This window comes from Suricata suricatta, chromosome 6 (genome assembly GCF_006229205.1).
Source record: "Suricata suricatta isolate VVHF042 chromosome 6, meerkat_22Aug2017_6uvM2_HiC, whole genome shotgun sequence".
In the NCBI taxonomy this organism is placed as follows: domain Eukaryota; kingdom Metazoa; phylum Chordata; class Mammalia; order Carnivora; family Herpestidae; genus Suricata; species Suricata suricatta.
In genome coordinates this window covers 57,727,871-57,750,934 of record NC_043705.1, presented here as the reverse complement: position 1 = coordinate 57,750,934, position 23,064 = coordinate 57,727,871, and the positions used below count along the sequence as shown (strand labels likewise).

At 43.7% G+C, this 23,064-nt stretch overlaps 1 protein-coding gene across 2 annotated transcripts in view; it reads right to left on the bottom strand.

The window, feature by feature from the left end:
- Positions 1–23,064, bottom strand: part of RASGRF2 (Ras protein specific guanine nucleotide releasing factor 2) — a 233,290-nt gene that overhangs the window by 4,394 nt on the left and 205,832 nt on the right. For both annotated transcript variants that reach the window (XM_029942526.1, XM_029942527.1), the window contains exons 19-26: positions 21,203–21,315; positions 13,186–13,246; positions 12,790–12,893; positions 10,336–10,420; positions 7,592–7,789; positions 2,380–2,459; positions 1,040–1,157; positions 395–463 (exon numbers count right to left, since the gene is read on the bottom strand). In XM_029942526.1, the coding sequence (XP_029798386.1) occupies positions 395–463; positions 1,040–1,157; positions 2,380–2,459; positions 7,592–7,789; positions 10,336–10,420; positions 12,790–12,893; positions 13,186–13,246; positions 21,203–21,315 (828 nt within the window). The remainder of the gene's footprint in view (positions 1–394; positions 464–1,039; positions 1,158–2,379; positions 2,460–7,591; positions 7,790–10,335; positions 10,421–12,789; positions 12,894–13,185; positions 13,247–21,202; positions 21,316–23,064) is intronic.

Sequence of the window (23,064 nt, the reverse complement as noted above, 5' to 3'; positions counted from 1 at the left end):
TGACTGTAATTTGTAGAATGGAGTTTTACATTCTAGAGTGAATGTAAGTAGACCAAGTAACATATTGGTAGCTTGGACCAGAGCGGTGGTGGTGTAGACAACAGATTCATGAGAAATATAGAGTATACAATTGACAGAACTAGATAAATTAATGTTCATTTGCCTGCTTGCTTGCTTTCTCTCTCTTCCTCTTTCTTTCTTTCTTTCTTTCTTTCTTTCTTTCTTTCTTTCTTTCTTTCTTTCTTTTCTCTTTCTCAGAGCTGCCAAAGATTTGTCTATTTTATTGGTCTTTCTTGTGAGTCAGCTTTTGGTATTATTGATCAACTTTACCACTGTTTCTAATTCATTAATTTCCACTTATTTATTAATTCCCTTAACAACCACACAATATTACCTTTGGTTGATGGTCTATTCGATAGCAAGTCTGCTGGAACTGGCGTATCTCTCTGATGATGTGTGATATCTAATAGAGAAACAATAACAACAAAATCAAAACAAAAGTATTTCCTTGAATTGCATCACATTCTTATGGGCCCTATCCACAAGCAGTCAGGCATTTTCTCCTCTGACATATTGGAGCCCTGCCCTATCATTCTCTATGCCCAGGACTTTCTTGTCCCTCAAGGAGCCACATTAAATGCAAACAGCAAGAAGATACTGCATGCACAATCAGAGGAACAGGTAGCACCAGGTGACCTCTGGTTCAGCAGTGGTAAGCTCTGGGTGTGACTGCCCTGGGCTCCTTGCTTCTAACTGGGTGCTCAGAACCTGGCTGTCCAGCAGGAAGCTTTCAGCACCTGTCTGTCAGTGCTCCATCTTAGAGAGACATCCCTGGAGCTTTACTCCCCACCCCTTTGCCCGGAATGCAAGCTGCAATACCCCTGCTGGCCATCAGCCACATCAGGTATTAAACCCGGAGGCCTCCACCTCTTCCATCTCAAAATGAAAATGCAAACAGTAACCTCCATGACTCAGCCTCCCTCTTCTCTATAAGCCATTGAAGTCATCAAAACAGGCCAATTATGAAATGATCACCTACCATTCTCATTTTGGAGAAATTGACAAGGCCTTCCTCAGTGAAGTTTGGTGTCCCTTCCTCAATAAATGCGAGGTCCGTCAGGTACATCCCCAGATAAGGGACGGCAGGGGGGTTACAGCTGCAAAACCAAGAAACACTGTTCTCAAGCTCATTCACACAAATACCAACCCCCTCCCTGTTTAACCAGAAGCAGCTTCTTCAGAAGCACTCTCCTGATATTAAGAGTTTTAAATACAACTCACAATAGACTATAATAGAAAATTACAGCCCATACTTTACAATGTGTTTGAGACAACGGCACGTTCAAACAACAGGATGTCTTACAGACAAATATAAAACAGGTGCGGGCAGTCTTTGGAAACTATTCTCCGAGGCGTCAGAGCATGCAGGAGCCCCGTGGCCCTTATCTCCTTAGGGTGTAAACAGGCAACTCTAAAGAACTGGGTAGAAAAACTTGTGCGATTAGAACATGTAAAACTTGCATTCTGATTTTGTTAGTATTTCAGTGTTTTAGAAGGTATAGACTTAATTCACATCACGACTGCACATTACCGTGATGCCTTGTTTTTGCTTTTTGAGGGGGTGCACTTGGTCTTTTCAGAGTCGAGAGTGAGGACATGGACTTTTGAACCACAGACAACTGGGTCTGAGTCCCAATATGACCACCTGCTGCGTGATGCTGGTCAAACTCTAGGAACCACAGTCTCCTCCAAAAACCTTATCTCTTTAGTTCATTGTGAGGCTTAAGTAAGACACACGGAGCACCATGCACGGCGTCTGTCATGCAGCAAGGACCCCAGGAGTAGTTTTTCCACTGCTGCTGTTGCTCCTACAAGTTTTCCACTTGCCCATGGCATCACAGGACTAATGTCTTCCAGAGGAAGCCAAGGATGTGCAGTAGATCATAAGAAAAAACAGCTGAAAGAGGACAGGTTGTCTCTCTCTCTCTCTCTCTCTCTCTCTGGGAATGACCCAGCAATAAAAGGCCACAAATACATAATAATAATTAATAGATATTGCAATATTTTTGAAAAGTCACAAGAAATTATGTGTTGTGCTTAGATTAACAAATATCAAATCAAAAGATGGTTTGATGTTATAGTAAAAGCTGGTGATGTTTTCTCCCTGTTTGGGATAGTCTATGTGCCATGAGTACATCCACAAGACACTGTATTTGAAATGAAAAGAAAACTTAGGAAAATATCTAGATGATGGAAGTTGTTTCCCATTTGTTTTTCTTTTCAAAGCAAAGGAGGAGGTAGGCCATTATTTGTATGTTGTAAACATTATTTAAATATATTTTTGAATTATGAATCACTTAATGATTAAAATAAACATACTTTTTAAGGGTTTCTCTGAGATTTTTAAATCTTCCTTCAGATGAAACAGTCTTCTGAAGTTTGTCCATTAGAGCTTTTGTCTAGAAAGAAACAAATAAATTAGAAAGTCATGAAAAGTCTCCTATGGTGTGACAAGATGGGGAAGTTACCAAGAGATGCTTAATTCCGTTCTACAAGGCAGGGCTGATACCTTTGTCAGACTGTTGTGATGGGCTGTGATTTTCGAAGCACAGACATGGGGCTCTGTGATTCAGTTTGATGTTAAAAACATAACGCGTGGAGAAGAGAAAGTGACTACACTGCTCATTTAGCCAAAAAGAGGAAAATGTGTAGAAAACAAATTGCAATGGCACAAGAAACTTAGGGATTTAAAGAATTGACAAAGCACATGTTGAATTAGGGGACCTTAAAGGAGAGGTCTCCTGTCAGGTGGTTTTCATGGTGAATCTTTTTGCATGTTAATTTCCAGATCATCAAAACAAAGACTTGTTGCTTGGCTCTCTTCTACCACAAACCCCTTGTTTTGTGACCATCATCATCACCTTGTTACAGAATAACTGATGTTTACCAAGAAATAAAACTGTTGTGGACATTGATCTGGAGTTTCTTCTACAGACTTGGGAGAATGGTAGAGTGGCCCTTGGAGGTGACGACCCACCCCTGGTAACACTAATGCTCAGGCAAGGGGGCAGGGACACTTGGAACACCCAGGCTGTGACTCCTCAGACTGCTCTCCGTCTGGGCAAGAGCTGTAAGCTTCAGGAGAGCTTTCAGAATGGCTCAAAGGGCTGCCTGCCCCACCCTGCCTCCTGAGGACACTGAAAGAGGACAGCCAGCAAGGCCTGGGCAGGGGTGGGGGGTGGGGGCGGGGGATGGGCTGGGCTGGGCAGGCCTCCCTCCTGACCCAGAGCCGGCCTTGGGTGAAAGAAGCTGCAGAAATACAGTCTGTCCGAGAGCCACAGACCAGATGTGGCAGGCTTCAGAGTGCACATTCTACCAGGCCGTCTGGACGTCGCCCAGACGGGACTCAGACCTAAGGAAGAGACAGCCACAGAGCAGATGGTATGACGAGAGCATCTGAAGCAGGACATGTCTGCAAACAGGCACTACCTGCTGTGACTACACTGAGGTCCTGGGTCCTGCAGGATAGTCCACCGCCCATCCTAAAGCCCTCTGAATGACACATACATGTGACTGAAATGCTAAATTCTTCAATGCCTCTACAAGCAGTATATTCAAATTTGAAAGAAATAATTTCAATATTAGTCTTATCACCCCTATTTCTTAGTCCACTATCCCTGAAGCTGCATCCTATCAAGTACACGAGTATCACTTAAGTCAACTATAGGGAAGGCCTAGTGTTTCCTTCTTTTTTCCTCAAGTTTTTATTTAAATTCCAGTTAGTTAACATAAAGTATAGTATCAGTTTCAGCTGTAGAACTCGGTGATTCATCACTTACATACAACACCCAGCGCCCCTCACACCGAGCGCCTCCTCGGTCCCCATCCTCCGTTTAACCCCTCCCCCCCCAACCCTCTCAGTTTGTACTCTGTAGTTAAGCCTGTTTTCTGGTTTGCCTCTCTCTCTCTTTCTCCCCCTATATTCATCTGTCTTGTTTCTTAAATTCCACATATAAGTGAAATCATATGGTATTTGTCTTTCTCTGCCTGACTTATTTTGCTTGGCATAATACTCTCTAGCTCCACCCATGTCTTACAAATGGCACCATTTCATTCTTTTTTATGGCTAATATTCTATCATATATAAATATACCACATCTTCTTTATCCATTCATCGGTCAATGGACATTTGGGTTCTTTCCATAATTTGCTATTGTAGATAATGCTGCTATAAACATCGGAGTGTATGTATCCCTTGTAATCAGTATTTTTGTATCCCCTGGGTAAATGCCTAGTAGGCCCATTTCTGGATCATAGGCCTACCACTTTCTTAAAGAAGATTTAAGAATCTGTTAGTACCAACTTCAGATGAAAAAGAAATAGGGGAAGCAGAATGAAAGAGAAGGCAGAGGAGTGACTTACTGACCTCAATGAAATGGGACAATGTGTGTGACAGGATAGTATGCTCTTTGTGTCTAATGCCCAATGGCTGAAGCCACATTGCCTTAGGGGGAGGCAAAAGCCAGCCATAACAAGGGCGTCCATGTCCAGCTTGTAGATTCTGATACAGCTGTCTGAAGCCCATTTTAAAAACAGTATTCCAACACCTATCTTCATAAAATCTCTCAAAAAACTAGGAAGAGAGGATAATTTCCTCAATTTTATAAAAAGCATTTACAAATCACCTACAGCTAGCATTATCCATACGGTGGAAGACTGAATGCTTTCCCCACAAGACTGAGAACAAGGAAAGTGTGTCCTTTCTCACCACCCTGATTCAACAGAGTATTGGAAGTTTAGCCAGACAAATAAGGCAAGAAAAGGAAATAAAAGGCATATGAATTGGAAAGAAAGAAATAAGATAGTTCTTATTTACAAGTAATATTTGTCTATGTAGAAAATCTGAACGCATCTACAAAAAACCTCCTAAAACTAATTAGTGAGTTTAGCCAGTTTGTTGATATAAGATCAACATAAAAAAATCAATCACATTTGTATATACTAACAAGGAACGTGTAGAAACCAAAAATAAAACCACAGTGACATTTAAATTTCCCCAAAGAAAATGAACCATATTTAGGCAAAAATCTCACAAAATATATATAGGACTTGTATGCTGAAATTTTCAAAATGCTGATTTAAGAAAGCCTGAATAGAGAAACATACTGTGTTTGTGGACTAGGAGACTCAACATAGTAATAAGATTCAATATTTGTTTAATGAAATTCCAATAAAAACCTCAGTAAATCAGCACTGGGTGGCCCAGCTGATTAAGGGTCTGACTCTTGATTTTGGCTCAAATCATGATCTCATGGTTGGTGAGTCAGAACCCTGTGTTGGGCTCTGTGTGGACAGAGCCTGCGTGCGATTCTTTCCCTCCCTCTCCCTCTGTCTGTTCCATACTGCACTCACTCTCAAAATAAATAAACATTTAAAAAGTCTCAATACAGTTTTTTAAGACATAATTTTTTTAACTAAAACTTATATGGAAAGTCATAGCACCTAGAATAGCTAAAATAATTTTGAAACAGAAAAATAAAGTGGGAGGAGTAGAGAAAGAACTCTCAGATCTCAAAGGTGAGAAAAAAATCCAATTAAAAAATGAGCTGCAGACATTTCATTGAAGAGAATAAACAGATGGTAAACTAGCATATGAAAAGATGTTTAACAACATTAGCCATTAGGAAAATGCAAATTAAAACAATAATGAGATATCAAAATGGCTAAAATAAAAAATTATGATAACACCAAGTGTGGGCAAGAATTTGGAGAAACTGGTCCACTCATCCTTGGATGATGGAAGTATAAAGTGGTATAGCCACTCTGGAGAAGAATTTGACAGCTTCTTATGAAACTAAACACACAATCACCATATGATCCAGCCGTTGCACTCTCGCCCATTTATGCCACACAAACAAAAAGTTACAGTCACACAAAACCTACATGAATGTGCACCGCAGCTTTATTTGTAACAGCCCTCAACCGAAAACAATGCAGATGCTCTTCACAGGGTGAGTGGCTGAAATGCCTATGTTTATACTATGAGTACTACTTAGCATTAAAGACAAACTAAGCATTAATACATGTAACACCATGAATGGATCTCCCGGGAATATTTAAAAAGGCAATCTCAAAATGTCATATACTGTGTGATTCCATTTATATAATGTTCTTGAAATGACAACATTTTACAGAGACGGAAAACAGATTTTGCGTCGCCAGGGGTTAGGGAGGGGGCATGGATGAAGTGGCTATGGCTATAAAAGGGTGGCAGGAGGGATCCTGGTAACAGAACTGTGTTGATCTTGACTGCAGAGGTAATAAAAGGACATACATGTAAATACTCACAGACACAAATGAGTGTATGTAAAACTGATTGCTTGAATGAGGTCAGTGGATATGACCAATGCTAACCTTGTGGCTGGGTTGTGTTTATACTTACACACGAGTCTATATCACGGACACTAGGTATAGGGTGTAGGGGGTTTCCATTATCTTTTACAAACTGTAGGTGAACCTACAATGATCTCAACATAAAAAGTGTTTTGTTTTGTTTTTTAAACAGTACTTATAGAAGCTGTGGCTTTTATTTGCCAGGTCCAGGCTTTGTTGACAGAAAAAGAATTTGCCTCTGGCACCAGTAGTACGTGGAGGAGTCTGCAAAATTCCCCCAGTGCCCTGTGAGAGGGCCAAGGTAGTTGCCTGCTAATAAGGAGTGAGCCCGCCCACCACGGATCACCAAGGGCAGGGCAGCCTGTAGGAAAGGACACCCCCAATCTCAGAGGACCAGCAGAGCCAGTGAGAGCTGACGGGGAAGTGAGCTCAGCTAGGCCCACTGGGTACAGTCGCTGCGCCCCGTTCACGGGCAGGCCAGGCAGACAGACACACACTGGGCACAGGCAATGCAGGGCAGCCCCCACCCAGCGACCAACTAGCAGAAGGCTACAATAGGTGGGTGCACACAGCTGCCCTCAAGCCCAGAGAAGCCCTCCCCGACACCCACCAACACCCAGGGAGAAAGCCAGGAGACAGGACGGGGGGCGGGGGAGAATTATTATTTAATTTGAATATTGAAAATCTAGAATGAAAATGATAGACATGAACAAACTGAATCTAGTTAAAAGAAAATGAAGAGGGTTTTCTGTACATCTGAGTCATTATGCCAAAACTATACTATATAAATGACAAAAGACAAGAAAAAGTGAACATTGAGGTCCTCAGGCACTTATACCCTTACTTTGGGGAGAAAGAATGAATCCACAGGACATGTCTGTGTTCACTTGGAATCAACATACCTTCCCCAAATAATTTTGGAAACAACTCCTGTCAACCACGCTATTTGAGGTTGTCCCAAATATGTTGTAATGAATGTTTTGGGTTGTAGTTGCTTTTCTAAATTAACCAATTAGAACTGCACATGAGTGGAATCAATTAAGTGGTAAGAACGCTGTAATTACCCATGTTGGCACCTTTCTTTGGCAACTGAGAGGCTTGGTTCAGCTAATTATTTCCTAATTAGTAATATTTCTCTTGGCTCTTGTCTCCTGGCCTCTCCTCTCGGCAGCAGGGTGTGTCACACTCTGGTGCTCACCTGCTTAGACACCTTGGCCCAGGTTTTCTTCAGCCTGTAGATGGCACTTCTGTTTAAGGCTGAGGTGATCTCCAGCACACCATTGTAGTTGTGCAGGCACCGGCAGATGTCCGCCACCGCCACCCACTTCTCTATCGCGTTGGCACGGGAGCTGATGTCGGCATAGTTCATGATCTGGGAGGCCACCAGGTTACTCATCTGAGACAGCGGAAAAGCCAAGAGAGAGCAGCTAAGAGCCAAAGCAATGCACGCAGGCAAAGTGCCCAACTTAACCACGGAAATGTCACAAAAACAGGGTGCTGAGGGACATGGAGATCACAGTCCATATTTAGTAACCAATTTTCTGAAAAGACTGAAGTAATAATAACAACAAGAAACTAATGGAAACCTGTTCATCCTCAGAGTGAACAGGACAGGCTGTTTGGAATCAATATGTTGGGGGAAAGAATAATTTTTTAAATCAGTAATTTTGATGAAGGAGTTATTTCCAGTAATTGAGGAAATGGAATAGAATGAGCTGGCCCCTGAGGACTGGCAATCTTCGCTGATTATAGATTTCACTTTTGGGGGGCTTCTCCACATGCTCCTTTGCCCCCAACATGTGGGGGCCAGGAGGCCCCAGCTACCACAGGGAAAGAAAATACATTTACCCCCAATCATATCAAATTCTAGCCTGATCAACTCTCAAGCCAGACACATTTAGAGACAGGGGAAAAGAGAACACTTACTCCTTTTTACCTCATTGGATTTTTTCCCATTAGAGTTAATAAGACCTATAGTTTCAAGGCTAAGTGCTGTAATTCTATTAATTGAAACCAAGAGAAAAAGAGACAGCAGCTGAGGTAGCTCAATGTTTAGAATATGGAAAGGAAGAGAACAGCTTAGGACTGATGACTAACAAAGGGAATGTAGGATCTGTACTCATATCCACACACTCAAGTCTAGCGGGTATACCCATTCTTTGACCATTCCATAGGTGTGTTAGATCTTACAGTGCCTCAGAATCATCACTGTATATATTCATTAAAAAATTATTTTGTGCTGAGCTCCTAGACAAGTCATTCTTTTAGGTTCTGAGAACAGGAACATATAAATGAGAATCCCTGACCTCAAGGCACTGAGCCTAGTTAGGTAGAAAGGTGAAGGGAGGCAGACATACAAGTAAATATCACACAGCGAAATGCAAAGCTAAGTCTGCCTGGAGGGGTTTGAGAACACGGAGGCAGCATGGGGCATTTGGCCTAGTACAGAGCAGGCTTCCAGAAAGAGGTCATGCCTGCATAAGCCGGGCTCCTGGAAGCCTGGCTGAGCGCCTGGGACTGCATCCCGAAGGTGAGAGGAAGCCACTGGCAGAGTTTTGTCATGAAAGTGGTATACTTAGATTGGTCTTTCAGAAAAGTTATTTTGTGACACTATGTGAAGAATGGGCTTGGGGGACAATGAGATGGCAGAGGTAGGTAGTGAGTTAGGAGCTCCTGGAGAAAAGGATAAAAAATCAAATCAAGGTCACTGCAGTGGGAAAGAAGGGGAAAAGAAGGGTCTTGGAAATATGTAGACTTAGGGTTCACTAATATGTTGGGGAGCTAGCTGGGATTAGCAGAGAAGGAGTCAAAGATGACCTCTAGATTCTGTGCTTGGGCGAATGAAGGTATGGTCTTGGCCACTACCCAAGATTAAGAATAGAGCATAAGATGAGGAAGTAGTCTTGGCAGGTCTGGAAGATACTAGTGATAAGTTCCATTTGCAAGGTGTTGAAGGCACAATGTAAGTGACCATCTGGTAGACACATAAGAGTCTGGCCCCTGGGAATGAACTTCTGATTTGATTGTTCATTATATCCCAAGTATACGTATGGCACAGACAATACAGGCTTATTTTCTACAGCAGGGACTCTGCTTCCCAGAGAGTAGCCTAGAGGGGCCATGTGTCCCGTCCTTTAGGCAGCAGGGCCATGGATGCTCATGATGGGGTAACACTCACTCAGTGTACATGCACGCTGCACGTACCCTGTGCAAAATGCCATCTTGGGAATCTACACTGTTATTTTGTATTTTGACTCTGGACGACATATTAATTTACCTACAAGGATCCTGATAGACTTTTCTTTCTTTCATTTTTTTTTTAACATCATCATTATTCCTTTTACTAAAGTCTAGTAGAACTGGAAGGGGAGCCTTCCCTTTGCCTAGATAGGTCTGAAGATAGATACTCCCCCATATGTGGTTCTGCCGAAGGGCTGAGACGATTAGAACAGAACCGGTCAGGAGTTGGTGGCTTGAACAGCCAGGCCATCTTGCTGCTGGAGAAAAGCAGAGCAGGGAGATGGACTGACAGCTGGTCACCAGTGTGCACGGCTACAGCAACGGGGTCCCTTCCAAGCCTGGAATCACAGGGGCTGAATGTGCAGTAATAATGAGGGTGACCTGCACTAACCCAACCTGACTGTCAGCAGAATCACTGGTGATTAGAACTAGTCAATGTATGACCATGAAGTAATGATGATTATGCTAAAATAACAGCAGCAACCTATGCATTATTGAGCACTTACCAGACTTGGGTACCACCAAAAGTGAACCTCATGTCTGGAAGTTAAGTGAAAGTGATCATACTATAAGCTCTTAGAGAAGTATATGCATTTTTTATTTTGTTTTAACATTTCACCAGTTCTGTTTTAGAGAAGGAGTCTTAAGACCCTGATTCATCTTCCTACAACATGCCCACATTTTATTCTTATGGTTACTTACATCATTGAAGTGCTGGCTGGTTTTCATAATGTAAGGTGTCCTTTCATTTTTATCCAGCTTCATCCACCCCTGCCCAAGAAATTCTCTGTAAGTTCAAAACAGAACACAAAACCAGTTTAATTTCTTAAAATGGTGGCTATGATCCTGAACAGTATGATTGTTATACACATTAAATTTGACACTGCCCAACATCGAGTGCTCCTGACCAACTCAATGAATTTTGGCTCATCTCTAGCATTTTACCCCTTGATGCCAAAAAGAAAAAGATTTTTCAATTTCCACTTTTCTCTTATGTTTGGAATTTGGTAAGAATTAGGATCGTTATAAAAACTTCTCTACAGGTGGAAAACAATGACCATCACAGAAAGGATAAAGAGCTTACATACTAATTCAGAAACCAAGATTGTTTTCCCTGAATCAGCTTAAAAAAAATCTTAAGCCTTGGGGCACCTGGGTGGTTCAGTCAGTTAAGATCTGACTTCAGCTCAGGTCATGATCTCGCAGTTCATGAGTTCAAGCCCTGTGAAGGTCTCTGTGCTGACAGCTCAGAGCCTGGATCTGTTTCAGATTCTGTGTCTCCCTTTCCCTCTGTCTCTCCCCTATTCATGTACACGAGCTCTCTCTTTCTCTTTGTCTCTCAAAAATAAGTAAACATTAAAAAAAATAAAAAATAAAATGAAAAATCTTAAGCCTTAGCAGAAGGTCCAAAAAAATCCATCACCACCAAAAACATAAGTCAAAACCACCATGTTTTCCTCCACTTTGCTCTGATATCCTCCAGGACAACGTCAGTTCCACGGGCAGGGATTTTCCTTTGTTATCCCCAGGGTCCATAATGGTACACATGGTAAAGGCTGAAAAAACACACACTGTTGTTACCACTTCATGTGGTGACAGCAGTTACAGGAGCGGGAGCTCAGCCTGGTAGAAGGTCTGTCTTCAAAAAAAACATCTCTGCTCATTCACTTCACCATGAGCAGGCCACCAGATCACAGCAAGCAAGAGACAATCAAGCTGGAGCATCCGGGGACTATTTTGTATAGGCATTACAAAAAAATAACCTGAAATGAAATTACTTGGACACAGTCTTAATCCAGAAATGTTGGCTGAGTCCCTGCAAAAGGTTTTTTGTTCTTTCATGTTCCTGCAAGGCTGTTGGGGCATAAAGGTGTGTCAGTTCCACAGACAAAAATAATTGGTAGATGTTCACACCAGCACAGTGGGGACAGGGAGGAGAGGAGAGGAAGGGAGGGTCCCAGGAAGAGACCAACCATCGAGGTTGGGACTTTCTCTTTCTTTCTCTACAGAGGTCATGTTCATCTCCCCACCAAATCCCCACTGTACTAGAGGTGAGTCAGGAGATGGGGCGAGAGGCCCTGTGGTTTCTAACTCAAGTCTTCACTCAAGTAGTCACTGGGTCCGTTTGTATAGCCAACAGGCCACATTCCTTCCCCCATCCCCTGCCCCACTTGTTCATGGGAAGAGAGAGGGAGGGGAAAAAGATAAAACAGAGAAAAGTCTGCAGGGACAGCTCTTGGCCCTGCCCCTCATGCTTCTCTTACACAGCTGTAGCTCTGACCACCCACCGCCGGATCTGACCCTCCAGCGTCCCGAAGTCCTCTTCTCTACATACGACATGGGTCACCTTCGTATCTCATGGCCAGCCCCTTCTTTACCAGCAATTCAGCTGTTTCACAGAGGGTGTGGACCGACAGTTGTGATTTGCCCAGACAAAGGCCTTGTTAGTGGAGCTACGGTTGCTACAGCTCCAAGGGGGCTAGAGGCCTTGGTCATCCTCTGCATGGGAAGATTGAGGGCAGCAGTGACGCCGCTCATTACATGGCAGCTCACGCGGCACATCGATGCTCGGCAGGCGCCTCGTGCAAAGCTCTGTCTCGGGAGTCTCCACTGCTGCAGGGTCTCAAAGCTCAGCAATACTTGTTGGTTCATGGAAGTGGATGAATAACTGTGGTAACATGTATAGCTCCTACCCAACACCGGTGCTTCTCATAGTATATTATTGGATCATGCAATATTGTCTGGGATTTGCATTGAAAATGCAGTTTCCTGGGCCTCAAACCTACTAGAATCACAAATCTCTGAAGGAGGTATCTAGGAATGTACATTTTTAACAAGTTTCCCAAACTATTTTAGACCCCATGAAGTTTGAGAACCACTGTTACAGGCATACTGAGGTTTGTATACTGTGAGGATGAGAGAGATGAAGAAATTCATGGAAACGAGAGAACATACAGAAGCACAAGGTGACCATCCTGAGAGTCCCCAGTGTTGCCAAATCAATGTTGCTAGCATAACCTGGGACCATAAGGCATTCAAACCATGGTGAGACTAAGACTCACACCCCTGTGCGTACACATCTGCCTTGGGGACAATGGCAGCTCTAAGGCCACAGGTCCTGCCTGCGGGGCCTGCGGCTGTGAGGGCCACACTCACTCGTAGGGGATGCTTCTGAAAATGATGTGGTCCAGGAGGGTGATCTGCTCAGCCAGCTCCATGGCTGACAAGGTCTCAAAGCACTCGGCCTTCGGACAGTCTGTCTGCAAGAGAGGAAGGTGGGAATGAAACTCCCCGAGAGCGAGGTGCCCAGCCGCTCACGGCGGCTGCTCAAGAGCGAAGTCCATCATGGATCCTAGCTACAAAAGCTAGAAACAGCAGCCAACATTAATATCATGGCGCAACAGCTCAGCCCCAAGTCGAATTTAGTTCATCTCCCCGTGCCTCACTGACAGAACTACAGTTGAGCATCCAGCCATCAGGCACGGGCAAATCGCTTGCCTTTGAGAAGTAGGTTGCGTGTAATCGTGCTGAATAAGACACGGCTGGACTTACCAGTTGAATTATATCCTCTAATTTTAGGTGGATGTCATCTTGATCATCTTGTGAAAGGGCCCTAAAAAATAAAACCAAAATACCCATGAGAAGAAACATGCCAGGAATAAAATGATTCTCCCAGGGTGGGAAGTTGGGGGGTTCAGGTCTGTGAGGCTGTGCTGCCAGCTGGAGGTCGCAGAGACAGGAGCCGCAGGTGAAAAGTCAAAGCCACAGAAAAACACACAGGTTAAAGGCACAGGAGGGTCGCTGAGAGAGCTGGCTTACACCAAGGAGCCAACTTGCCACACACAAGGTTGTAAGTAAAACATCCACCGTCAAGGTGAAGCTGAGGGTGAGCTGGTGCGCTCTGTACCACCGAGAGGACCCATGCTGAGTTCACGTGTCCTGCAGTCCCACCAGTCAGAGACTCTGACGGGCCTCCCACCACCTTCCTCTAGCTCCCACCCTGGCCCTTCCGTGCGGATGCTGAGGCAGGAGACGCCGAGGACCCCTCCCTGTGCACGTGCAGACCAGAGCTCAGGGCAGTCCCTGGCCGGCAAGAATCTGAACAACGCAAAGCAGAATCCAGCAAGTAAACTCTTCTCCCTCGATTCCCAGATGGACTCTCCCAAGATGCACTTGGTGCTATATCCCCACACACAGAGTTATTCAGCTCTCACTATTTTTTTTTCAGGGATGAATGACTGAATAAATATATAAGTTAATGAATCCTGAAGTGGGTGTGGGTTTCAGAGTGGGAGTGACATTTCATGTCCAACAGAAGTTCAGAGTCCAGGAGAATTATACTGATTACATAACTTACCATCTGGGCCAAGCATTTTAAGTATTCCAAAATGAAGTCACAATCACATATTAAAAGTACTGAAATATTTAAAACAGTCCCAAACCACGTAGCCTGTCTGCTGTAAGAAGGTAGTTTTAAATGAAATAATGGGGACACCTCAGTGGCTCAGCTGATTAAGCGTCCGACCCTTGACCTTGGCTCAGGTCATGACCTCACAGTCTGTGAGTTCGAGCTCCATGTCAGCTCTGTGCTGACAGGGTGGAGGCTGCTGGGATTCTCTCTTCTCTCTCTGCCCCTCCCCTGCTTGCACATGCATTCTCTCTCTCTTTCTCTCTCTCTCGTTCTCTCTCTGTCTCTCAAGATAAATAAATAAACTTAAAAAATAAAATAAATAATGATGTGATTCTGCTGTGTTCTGAATTGATGAAAACAGACTACAACCTTCAAAAACACGACAGCAACTGACACGGGGCGCTGTCTACCCGCTGCGCACCAGCCCTGTACAAGCCATCTGACAAACACTCTCTCGGCATCATACGAAATCCCTTCAAAGTATGAGTTATGAGGCCCATTTTACAGATGAGGAAACCGAAGCTGAAGGGGACTAACTTGCCCAGGATTTGGTCAGTTGTGCTGCGCTGTTGTTCTTGCTTATTTTAGGCAGGGTTATAAAGACACCCTTCAAGGGTCCGGCACAGAACATACACCCAGACATGTCCACTCCTTTTCCTCTCTTACAAAAGCTCTTTGTTGTTTACCAGGGAGAAGATTCCTTCTAGATTCCAGGAGTGATGGTCCTCTTCTCAGCAATGAGCCATCTCCTTTGCAAGCAGAAAGACTCATCAGAAGATAAAAAACAGACTGAGGTGAGGAAAAAATAAGCAAACACAAGTCTTTCTCCAAAGACTGTTAAATCTTACTTAAGGATTACACATGGGGGATAAAAGTGACTATTTCCCAAAGCTTATGTCATTCTTTCCAGGCCTGTCTGGGTTCCTGGAGAGAGATCGGTGGCCACATAACTATGTGTACCCATGGAAAAGATCTTTTTTAATGAGGCTAGGCAATATTCCTTCCTTGGAAAGAAGTGGTCAAGAAGGCAGTTCGCTTCTATCAAATGTTCCTTTCCTCCATGATCTCATGCTAATGTTCCAAGACACACCCTGGTCTGGTTAAATTATCTAACGTTTTCTCTTTCACAAGAGCAGCTATTGATGCTGCTTGAGGCTCCGTGAGGTTTGGGGGCCACCCCTTCATGACCTGAACCCATTCCAGCGGACCACCTACCAAGCCAGTCTTTGTTTCTTTTCATTTCATAGCATGTTAGTTGTCTACCAAAAACTCTCTGCCACATCAATTCAGAAGCCTACTAGTCATACAGTGTTGCAGGGGGAACGGTATTTTAGAAATAGAAAAGTCTCCAGCGGAAGGTTTTATTCACAAATAAGACAACAAACTGTATATGCCTATTAAGTTTTTTCATCATAAGGTAATCCCTGGGAGACTGTGTGAAGCAGAGATGGTTTGTCATTGGAAGAAGCCAGTTTACTGTATAAAGCTAATATATGTTTAAATACATGTCATATTTACGTCTCGCTGTTACACAGCTTGACTGCATATAAATCTCTCGTGTCAGGGCTACCTTTAACTACAGTGTGTTGTATCTCTATCTCTCACAACCACAACTTGTATTCCCTGGGAGGTATGTTCACATATTTTCCCCTTGATGTGAAAACTGGTCCGGCTCCAAACTGGATGGATTTGCTCCTGGTCTCCTGACAGCTGTAGCGCTTCGATGCCCACTCCAGGATACTGGGTTTCTCTCACATCTCCCAGTCAGCATGATCTGTTTAATATTTGTGCATTTATAATAACACCAGATAATTTTTTTATTTTTTATTATTTTTTATTTTTTAAACATTTTATTTGTTTTTTGGGGAGACACAGAGAGAGACAGAGCATGAGCAGGGGAGGGGCAGAGAGAGAGGGAGTGACAGAATCCAAAGCAGGCACCAGGCTCTGCACTGTCAGCACAGAGCTTGACACGGGGCTCAAACCCACGAATCATGAGGTTATGACCTGAGCCGAAGTTAGACGCCCCCGATAAAAAAATCTTAAAGGAAATGGGATTATTCAAGTTCTATGACTGGAAAAGTCCTCTGTTAACAGTAGAAATCAGACAGTCTTAAAAGCTGAGCCAAGAGTAACTGCCTCTGTCCGCAGACTGGTCCACACTCTCTGGGCTGCTGGCTTTGACTGAGTTTGGCCGGCTTGTGCCCTGGGCACGACCTGCCCCAGGCTCTGCTCCCCCTCACTCTGTGAATGGCTTTATCACTAGTGGCTTCCCCTTCTGGGACCCACCAGACCATCTCTTCCTTCCTCTTTCTTAGCCCTGGCTTTACTTCCCTGCAGGCTCACTTGAGTCCATCGCTACCCTTGCTCTGGCATATCTTAGAAATGCATGGAAACCTTCAGTACTAAAATCTCCAGGCTTTGGTTGGAAATAATTCCCTGTTTGTTTCCAAATTAAGAAACGAATTAACAGGAACATCTTTGTAATTTTCAGAGTTACTAAATAATCCTTCTGATTTCTGTTTCTTCTTCATATACTCCATGGTGGCTTCTTTTCAAAACGAGATTGCATGAATGACGGCATTCCATCAGTGATGGTTATATTTAGATATTACTTCCTACTTTACTTTCTAATTATTCTGACAGGAGTTTAAAAATATAAATATAGGGGTGCCTGGGTGGCTCAGTTGGTTAAGTAGCCAACTCTTGATTCTGGCTCAGGTCATGATCTCACAGTTTCATGAGTTCGAGCTCCATGTCAGACTCTGTGCTTGAGATTCTCCCTCTCCCTCTGCCTCTATCTTTCTCAAAAATAAATTTTTAAAAAGAAATAAAATATAAATATGTAAATATCATACATAAAAACATAGGTATCCGATTCGGTAAGTTATCAGAAACTCTAACAAATTAATGCATCATGTACTCCCCCTGTCACCACAGTCTTGTGTGCTGGGAAGGGACCCTCAAGTTTAATGCAGGTGGAACGAATTACTTGACAGGGGAACATCAATCAACGATCAGTAGTTTTCTGGCACCAGAATTTTTTTTCTTTTGCATATGTCTATTCACTAGCTTGCTAGGAAGGTAACTTAGTGCCGACTCATCTGGGACTCAGGGTCTGGCTGTCTGCTCAACTAATGGGCTGGTCACCCCAATGGTACCTGCCTGCTTTAGTCAGTATGCTCAGGGCTAAACAAAGGCTTTGGTTTCGTTTGGCCTCATGGGAAGAAAGATGGCGAGAAGAAGGAGAACGGATGGCACAGTATGTACTCGCTGCTTGGCTCTGTGAGTGCGTGTGGAACGGTGAAAGATGTGGAACCAGGAGCGAAAGGAGCTATTCTCACAAGAGCCTGAGACTTGGGGCTGAGTGAGGCTGCTCCGGGGCCCATGTGGCTCAGGGATGGGACAGGTGGCACTTTTGCCAGCTTTTAGATAGGGAAATGGTAGCTTCAGAAGACTGTCGGTCGGGCAGCATTCTTGACAGAGACAATGATAGCGCTGATAAGGTCTCTCCCTCAAGTGGTCTGGGAAGTGAACTTGCATAAAAATGCTGAGGCAGAGCGGAGCCTGGGTGGCTCAGTAGGTTGAGTGTCCAAGTCTTGATTTTGGTTCAGGTCATGATCTCACGGTTTGTGTGTTTGAGCCTCATGTTGGGCTCTCCACTGGCAGAATGGAGCCTGCTTGAGATGCCCCTCCACTCTCTCTTTCTCTGCCCCTCCCTTGCTGGTACACTCTCTCTCTCAAAATAAATAAATAAACATTAAAATATTTTTAGAAAGATGCATTTTTCTGTAAGGCAGAAAAATGACTGGGCTTGTTCCTGAGCACACATTTCTTGGGACTTCTGGAATATTTGGGGAAGACTTTGCAAGGGATCAGAACTGGGGGTGGGCAGCTGGGGCCATCCCATCATCAGAACTGCCTTTTTGTTTTGCTTTTACTTCTTTTTTTATTTTACAAAACAGCAAGTGGGTTATAACTAGAGCTTTTTTGTAACCACTATATTGGGACATAATCCCCATATCAAATAATTCATCTATTTGGAGTGAACGTTTGAATGATTTTTGTATTGCATTCACATCATTGTGAAATATGAAATTGGCTTTTTAAAAATTTTTTATGTTTTATTTATTTTTGAGACAGAGACACACACACAGAGTGTGAGCGGGGAAGGGTCAGAGACAAAAGGAGACACAGAATCCAAAGCAGGCTCCAAAGCTGTCTGTGCTGACAGCTCAGAGCCTGATGCAGGGCTTGAGCCCATGAACTGTGAGATCATGACCTGAGCTGAAGTTGGCCACTTAACTGACTGAGTCACCTAAGTACCCCTGACATTGGCTTTTATTGGTATTATAATCTCTTTTGTGTAGACAAAGTGATGAGGCCTAAGGAAAGTTGAGTTTGACTAAGACCTAGCCTACTTGTACTTGGCCCATATTGCCTTGAAGGAAGAAACTGTTTTTCCTAAGAACTATTGTCAGTGTTAATAATACTGTGTAGCAGCAATACGAGTGCTAATTATGTTTTAGGCATTGTGTCAACCTCTTTAAACATATGATATCACGTAATCTTTGTAACCATTCAATAGTAGGTACTTTTAGCCTCATTCTATAAATGACGGAACTGAAGTTTAGACTGGTTAAGAAACTGGACAGCTGTAAGTGGCTGAACCAAGATTATAGCTGTGAACCCGGCAAAATCAGACTCTGCTCCAGGTCATGCTCCCAGGTCATACCATCTACTAACATTTCTATTTCTTATTGGTTTCACACTTCTAATTCTCAGGTCATTTATTTAACAAAAGGAACTTGCACATCTTAAACCTGAGGAATAATGAAGACCCAGGGTGGTAGATAGGATTCATCCTAAGTGCCAACTCCAATGACTGGTGTGTCCGTCAGCAGAGTTCTAAGCTCACTCCCTGGTGCAGGCAGAAAGCTCTCAGGATTGATTAGTAATGTCTGCTGTGGCTGTTGTGACAGAATGGGCAACAGGGGTTGAACATTCACCAATCCTGTCTTGGGGTCTTGAAGCAGTGAACTTGAATAAAGATGCTGAGGCAGAGGGGAGCCTGGGTGGCTCAGATGGTTGAGTGTCCAAGTCTTGATTTTGGCTCAGGTCATGCTCTCATGGTTTGTGTTCACTTCCCTGACAGTTGTCTAGTCAAATGTCCCTGGGAGCACAAATTTCCAGAAAGCGGTTTCAAAATGTCAGTGTTTTATATACAAAGAACATAATAAACTGTTCACATAAAGAAGAAATAGTAATCAGTCACAGAAATAACCACACATCCACTGAAACCAAGCTTTATCTGAAAATGTATTTACAATTTAAAATCTGAAAATAAACATAGTAAAAGAGTCTTAAGCTTATTTAGGTGTTTTCATAGCATGGAAAAAGTGAAGAGGGCCCTTAATAGATACTTAGAATCATCCTAATGAAGTACCACAAACTGGGCAGCTTAAAACAACAGAAATTTATTGTCTTAGAGTTCTGCAGGCCAGAAGTCCAAGACCAAGGGGTCAGCAGGGACATGTTCCCTCTGAAACCTATAGAGGAATCCTCCCTTGCCTCTTTCTAGACTTCTTCTTCTTCTTTTTAAATGTTTATTTATTGTTTTTGAGAGAGAGAGAGAGAAAGAGCACGAGCAGGGGAGGGGCAGAAAGAGAGGGGGACAGAGGAGATGAAGTAGCGGGGCTCAAACTCATGAGTGGTGAGATCATGACCTGAGCCGGCTCAACCGACTGAGCCACTCAGGGGCCCACCTTTCTAACTGCTGGTGGTTGGCCAGCCGTCAGCATTCTTGGCCTGCAGCTGCGTCACTCTCATCTCTGCGTCATCTTCACATGGCATTCTCTCTGCGTCTTGCTCTGTCTTCACGTGGCCATCTTCTTACAAGGACACCCATCATATCGAATTAGGGGCCCACCCTACTCCAGTATGACCTCCTCTTAGTTAATTACATCTGCACTGGCCCTATTTCCAAATCACATTTTGAGGTACTCAGGGTTACAACTTCAACATATCTGTTTTGGGGCAGACACATTCCACCTACAAGAGCCCCTGGAGCAAAGAAGGGTCTGGTGATTCGATCTTGAGCTAATGGTACTAAGAATGACTTATGAGCCAATTGCTAAAAGTCTGCAGACCAAAATCTGGCATTGCTGTGTTAGAGAGGGACTTCCAAAAACATGGTAGACTGGACTAAGATGGGCACCTCTCTACACTCAGAATGCTGGCTAACAAAGAAACAATATACTCAAGGTGAGAAGAGAGAAAGGACTCTTTCCAGAGAATATAAATGGAGAAGAACTAGAAGTCAAAAAGGTAAAGAGGTACCAGGCTGTAGCAAACAAATGCTGGGCTTCCCATCTCCAAGCGGGGACAGGCAATATAGCCATGCGTCAGGAAGGCTATAACTGAAATGTCTGCATGAAGCCCCTGATGGCTGTCCTCCCCCTATGGAACATACTAGAAAAATAAAATCCACCCACCAGTTCAAGAAGCTGTAAGGAAGTCTGTGGCCTGCTTGCATGCTGGGATTTAATGACAGACACAAACAGTCTCTCGTGGGAAACCCAAAGTTCAAGCTTCTATCACACAGACGTCCAAATTCATACAACCTACATGATGTGGGAATCACAACCTGAGAAGATGTCAGTAAAACTGGTCTAGGATCTGTGACAGGAGCTGAAGAAAATACAGAACTACTATATACGGGGGGCACATCCACAAGCCAGGGGCACGAAACTCTCACAGAAATGCCTCTACCAACTCATCAACACGAGCTAATGAAACAACTAGAACCACGACATCATGTCTCTGCAATGCCTGCCGGAGTCGCAGGAGAGGACCCTCAAGGCATCCTCCTCTCCACTTTTGGTTCTGCAGCGAACCGGGCTCTGCCCACACCAACAGGAGCAGCTGCACTCCTGAGCCCCACACAGGGTACGTGGCCCAATCCAAGTCTGTCCAAGGCAGCACAGGCCAACCTGCCCCCAGAAAAGAGATGATACGTAACCCTTTGCCAGTGACAGCAGAATCCCTGTGCCCCCAGGAGTCTAAGATACGACTTTCTGATTCTATAGGATCTTATTTTCTGGAACGTAACACAAATCAACTAACTTAACTAGGGGGGCACCTGAAAACCGCACTTACCTCAGAATATTTGCCGTGGCTTTCCTTTCTTGGGGAAGAAGGTCTGGGTCTCGCAAAACTTCTTCTAGCAAATTTAGGACATTCATTTTTAGTTCATTGTTGAGCTCAAAGTCCTATAAAATAAAATGGGTCTTTTTAAATTTTAGTTGTGGATGTTTTAGCTTCAGGACACGTGACACCATTTCTCATGATAAATTCTCTAGAAGTGATGTATGGAAATTAAAATGTATGGACCCCCAAACTGTTCTCCCCACCAGAGATCCTGAGTTAATTGGTTTGGGTTCAGTGCTATTGTTAGTATGTCTGACAGGCTCCCCAGGGGGTGGAAGTTCCTCAAAGAGACAGGTGCCTCCCTCAGCCTGGACCACAGTGCTCCCTCTCCATGTTTACGGTCTATTCTCCTTTCATGTCTGGGAGGTGATATACTTCCTCCCAGGAGCCTTCCGTGGCCAATCCAGCAGGGTAATGGGCTTTGTTTTGATGCTCCCAAGGTTCCCCCTATCATAACCTACTGTCTTATAGAGGCGGACATAATTCGTTTCCCACTGGACCGGGTGTTAGATCAGTAACTGGGGCAGAGCAACAGCTCAAAGGAAAAAAAATTGGTGCAAGAATAAAATCTGTCATTTGGGCAGTGACTTGAATTAAGAACTTCAATACAAATAGGCTAAGGGCTAAGGAATAAAGGAACTCGCGAACCGATGGGGCTGTGCAAACAGACTCAGGAGTGAGGCGGAAGGGGTGCCCACTGGGCAAAGCTGGGAGAATGAGAGCGTCAGAAGGAATGAGAGTGATAATAACCAACTGAATCACAACAACCAGTGAGTCTCCACGGATGCTTACAAAGATGTAAGTAGGTAAAGAGACAGAGAGGATGGAAGAGAAACTTCTTCATAGCAGAATTCCAATGGCAAATGTAAAGAAATAAAAAAACTTTTAAAAAATCACTATTTTGTCCAAAGCAGTATGAATGGATCAGGCAACTGAATGGATGCTGAAATTAACTGGGAAAGAGAATTAATAGTGGCCAAGTACCCACACGCCCCTTGCCAGAAATGATTTGTTAATTACGAAGAGAGACTCTGGCAGACATCATCTTAACAAAGTGATCAGAGTTACAATCACCAGTCATGGAACAAACCAACATCATGTACCTACTGATGTAACACTCTGTTAAAATCATCAGTTATTACTTCTTCCCTAAACGCAGAATCTCATATTGGCATCGTGAAGCATTGTGCTCCTCAAAAATGTTAGGGGCGCCTGGGTGGCTAAGTCGGTTAAGCGTCCAAATTCAGCTCAGGTCATGATCTCATGGTTAGTGGGTTCGAGCCCCGTGTTGGGGTCTGAGCTGACAGCTAGCTCAGAGACGGGAGCCTGTCTTTGGATTCTGTGTCTGCCTTTCTCTCTCTCTGTCCCCTGCTCACACTGTCTGTCTGTCTCTCTCAAAAATAAAACATAAAAATTTTTAAAATGTTAATGTAATATGAAAGACAAATAAAACTGGAACTGTTCCATTTTAAAGGACACCAAAGAGACCGTGGCTACATGCAGCATGTAAACCCAAGATCGAGGGGGAAATGCTATAAAGGCCATCACTGGGACAACTGGCAAAAGTTGAGTCAGGACTATGTCCTGGGTGAGAGCATCATCAATGTTAGATGGCCCTGAATTTGATCAGTGTACAGAGGCTATTATTTAAGAGCAGGGGCCTGTTTTGCAATGGCAGGGAGGAGGTACAGAGAGAGAAAGAGAGAGAACACAAATGTGGTAAACATGTTAACTATTATTAGTGATTGTAGACGTGTATCAGTGTTCTTTGTTTTATTCTGGGATTTTTCTATTGATTTGAAATTTTTCAA